General features: G+C 60.3%; 1 protein-coding gene across 1 annotated transcript in view; it reads left to right on the forward strand.

The window, feature by feature from the left end:
- The window catches only part of EMH_0021990 (uncharacterized protein), a gene marked incomplete at both ends in the record, with an annotated part of 1,514 nt that overhangs the window by 887 nt on the left and 403 nt on the right, over positions 1-224 (forward strand). The window contains one exon of the mRNA XM_013501867.1: positions 12-222. Coding sequence (XP_013357321.1) covers positions 12-222 — 211 coding nt within the window. The remainder of the gene's footprint in view (positions 1-11; positions 223-224) is intronic.

The following is a 224-nucleotide window of genomic DNA, read 5'->3' on the forward strand; positions in this document are numbered from 1 at the left end:
GAATGCTGTAGGCAAACAAAGTCAGCAGCCAGTCTGACGTCAGCAGCGGCAGAGAAACCCCACATTGTTGCTGCGCCCACACACACGCATGCATGCATCCGTGCATGCAGCAGCAGCAGCAGCAGCAGCAGTAGCAGCAGCAGCATCAGCAGCAGCAGCAGCAGCAGCAGCAGGAGCAGGAGCAGCAGCAGCAGTAGCAGCAGCAGCGACAGCAGCAGCAGCAG

Source organism: Eimeria mitis, genomic scaffold, assembly GCF_000499745.2.
Source record: "Eimeria mitis Houghton genomic scaffold, Emh_scaff776, whole genome shotgun sequence".
NCBI classification, from domain to species: domain Eukaryota; phylum Apicomplexa; class Conoidasida; order Eucoccidiorida; family Eimeriidae; genus Eimeria; species Eimeria mitis.